At 39.1% G+C, this 2,969-nt stretch overlaps 1 protein-coding gene across 1 annotated transcript; it reads right to left on the bottom strand.

Moving 5' to 3' along the window:
- Window positions 1–1,546: 1,546 nt before the first annotated feature.
- On the bottom strand, window positions 1,547–2,461 carry LOC103210874 (olfactory receptor 4C11-like). The gene has a single exon (XM_007956791.1). The coding sequence runs from the start codon at window positions 2,459–2,461 to the stop codon at window positions 1,547–1,549; it is 915 nt and encodes a 304-aa protein (XP_007954982.1).
- Between the last annotated feature and the right edge of the window lie 508 nt (window positions 2,462–2,969).

Here is a 2,969-nt window from a genome sequence, read left to right as displayed (position 1 = left end):
CGATCCCGCACCAGAAAGTTGCATGGTAATGTATCAGACAGTGTTTCTTTGCTATTCATAAGGTTTTCCCTGGCCAATTATTTGAGAAGTGGACGGCCTCCTCCTTCTTCCTAGTCTGTCTCAGTCTGTAAGCTGGGCTGATACCTGTGCACCACGTGCATCCCGCTGGGTTAGAAACACCAGTGGCTCAGCCTCAAAACTCACATCAATACGTCACCACGGTAGCACAAACCGACAGACAAGTTTGCCTCCCTGTTGGAAACCTCTCTTACCACCCTTACCTGGGTCTTAGTGTATGGCATAGAAGCTCTGGTGGTGTAGTGCCTAGGGCATTTGACTGCTAACCAGAAGGCTGGTGGCCCAAAGCCGCCAGCCACTCCGTGGAAAGAATGTTGGGCAATCTACTTCACTACTTATCACCTCGGAAAACCAAGGAGATGTTGCTATGAGTGCCATCAGACTCCATGGCACTGAGATTTGCTTGGTTAAATATATGGCATAAATAGACTACTAGACACAACAAAAACTGAACTTCCTTGGTGGTATTATGGCAGATTAGCAGATGATCCTTCACATAAGGGAGTACAGGTCTGAGATAATAAAAATCTTCTTAGAAAGAGACACTAGAAACTATGTGATTTCATCATAGCAAATTAGCATTGCCAGGGAGGCAAGATAAGATACAGATTCCAAAGTTATCATCTTCTTGATCATCTGATCAAATTCTCATATTGGCAAAACAACAACCTTCTTTCTGTAAATTTTCAGTCTCTATGGACTACCTGATATGGATCTAATTCAAATAGAATTAAAATAAATCATAAGCCAAAACCAAACTCAGTGCCATCAACTCAAACATGACTCATAGTGACCCCTCCTTGAGTTTCTGCAACGGTGTAACTAGGGAGGTAAATTGCCCAACCTTCCTTCCCAGGAGTGGCTAGTGGTTTTGAACTGCCAACCTTCTGGTTAGTAATCAAATGTCTTAGGCGCTATGCTACCAGAGCTCCTCAAGGAATTTTCTAGACACACATGGACACATCATCCTGTTATTAGTCATTACATTTCTTTCTGGAGAAAAATTTCTATAAGACATTAAATTGCCAAGCAAAGATTGTCAGGTGTGGACAGAATTTAAGCAATGATGATTTTAGGTTATTCAAAATTGTTATAAGCATTAAGTAAGTAAATTTTAGAGCAACCCTCCCATAACATTAAATGTGTGTATGTATGTATATATATATATATATATATATATTTGTTGTTGTTGTTATGTGCCGTCGAGTCATACCTGACTCATAGCGACCCCTCCTTGGGTTTCCAAGGCAGTATCACTATGGAAGTAGGATTGCACAACCTTCCTTCCGAGATATATATATATATATATATATAACACACACAAACATATATATGTATATGTATTCCTTTATGTATGTTTATGTATATATAGTTTCCTTACAGTAATATTTCACGTTTCCATGTTAAGAAAAAAATGATGTTAACCAAGTATAAATTGAATTCACCATATTTTATTTATCAACTGAAGTCATATTTTGCGACACCATAACTTTCTCATGGCATTTTTCACTTCGGCATTCCTCAGTGTATAGATCAGAGGGTTAAGCAAGGGTGTCCCAATTGCATAAAACACAGACACCATCTTGTCCACTGAAAATGTGGTTTGTGGGCGTGTGTATATGAATATACTTGGACCAAAAAACAGGAGAACCACAATGAAATGGGTGGTGCAGGTGGAAAGAGCTTTTCGCCTTCCTTCAGCACTGTGGTTTCTCAGGGAGTACAAAATAACAACATAGGAAATAAGCAAGGCTATGAAACTCATTGTACTTACAGTTCCACTATTGGACACAACTAGCCAATTTATCACAAAGGTGTCCATGCAGGCAAGTTGCATCAATGGTTCCACGTCACAGAAGTAGTGGTCAATCACATTGGGACCACAGAAGGGCAATTGCAAAACAAGGAAAATCTGTGCTGTAGAATGGACACAAGATCCCACCCAAGCCAGAATCACCAGCATGCTACAGACACGCTGGCTCATGATGGTTGTATATTGCAGAGGCTTACAAATGGCCACATAGCGATCAAAAGCCATGACAATGAGCACAAAGATTTCCGTACCTCCAAAGAAATGGACTGCAAAGACTTGGGTCAAGCACTCATTGTAGGAAATAGTCTTCTTCTGAGTCAGAGCATCCACAATCAGTCTGGGGGCTGTAGTTGTAGAAAAGCAGGCATCAGCAAAGGACAGGTAGGACAGGAAGAAGTACATAGGACTCCCAAGGCTCACACTTAACTTAATAGTCACCACAACGAGAAAGTTCCAGAGCAGAGTCAAAAGATAAAGAATCAAGAAGACCCCAAATATTACTTTCTGCTTTTCAGCATCCTGTGTCAACCCAAAGAGGATGAATTCAGTCACACTGTTATTCATTATCATATCAGTAGCTGTAGATTGGATGCAGTTGATGAAAGTTTAGTCTGCATAGAGAAGAAAACAAATGCCCTTTTGAGAAAATCACTAGGCAAATGTCTGAATTCATTGGTTTGACTCCATGCTCTGTTACATGCACCTGCCTTTGTTGCAAATCAAAATTCCTCATGACTCTGAAAACCTGAAGTCATTCACCTTTCTCTCAGATTTATCTATTGATTTAGAGAATGAGACTCAAATCCTTTAGAACATGACATTCAAATTGTAAATGAACTGTCATTATCTGCCTTACCTTATTCTGAGTTATCATAAACATTTAAAAAAGAATTTACACTCACACATAGGCCTTCATATGTATTTCATGTGTTATGCATCTTCTCTATGTGCCTTCGAGTCAGATAAACACTACTCCAATAGAGTTAAGCATCAATATTTTTGGAGAATCTTCTCTGAAAAATATATTCTCAGTTCAGTTAACATACATATACATATTTCTTAATTAAATTTAATTTTT

The sequence above is a fragment of the Orycteropus afer genome, unplaced genomic scaffold, assembly GCF_000298275.1.
Source record: "Orycteropus afer afer isolate SDZICR_OR568_19922 unplaced genomic scaffold, OryAfe1.0 scaffold00666, whole genome shotgun sequence".
Lineage (NCBI taxonomy): Eukaryota > Metazoa > Chordata > Mammalia > Tubulidentata > Orycteropodidae > Orycteropus > Orycteropus afer.
This window is presented reverse-complemented; position numbering and strand designations above follow the sequence as displayed.

Excerpts from the sequence above, each read along its gene's own strand:
- LOC103210874 (XM_007956791.1), bottom strand. The coding sequence starts at position 2,461 with ATGATAATGAATAACAGTGTGACTGAATTCATCCTCTTTGGGTTGACA.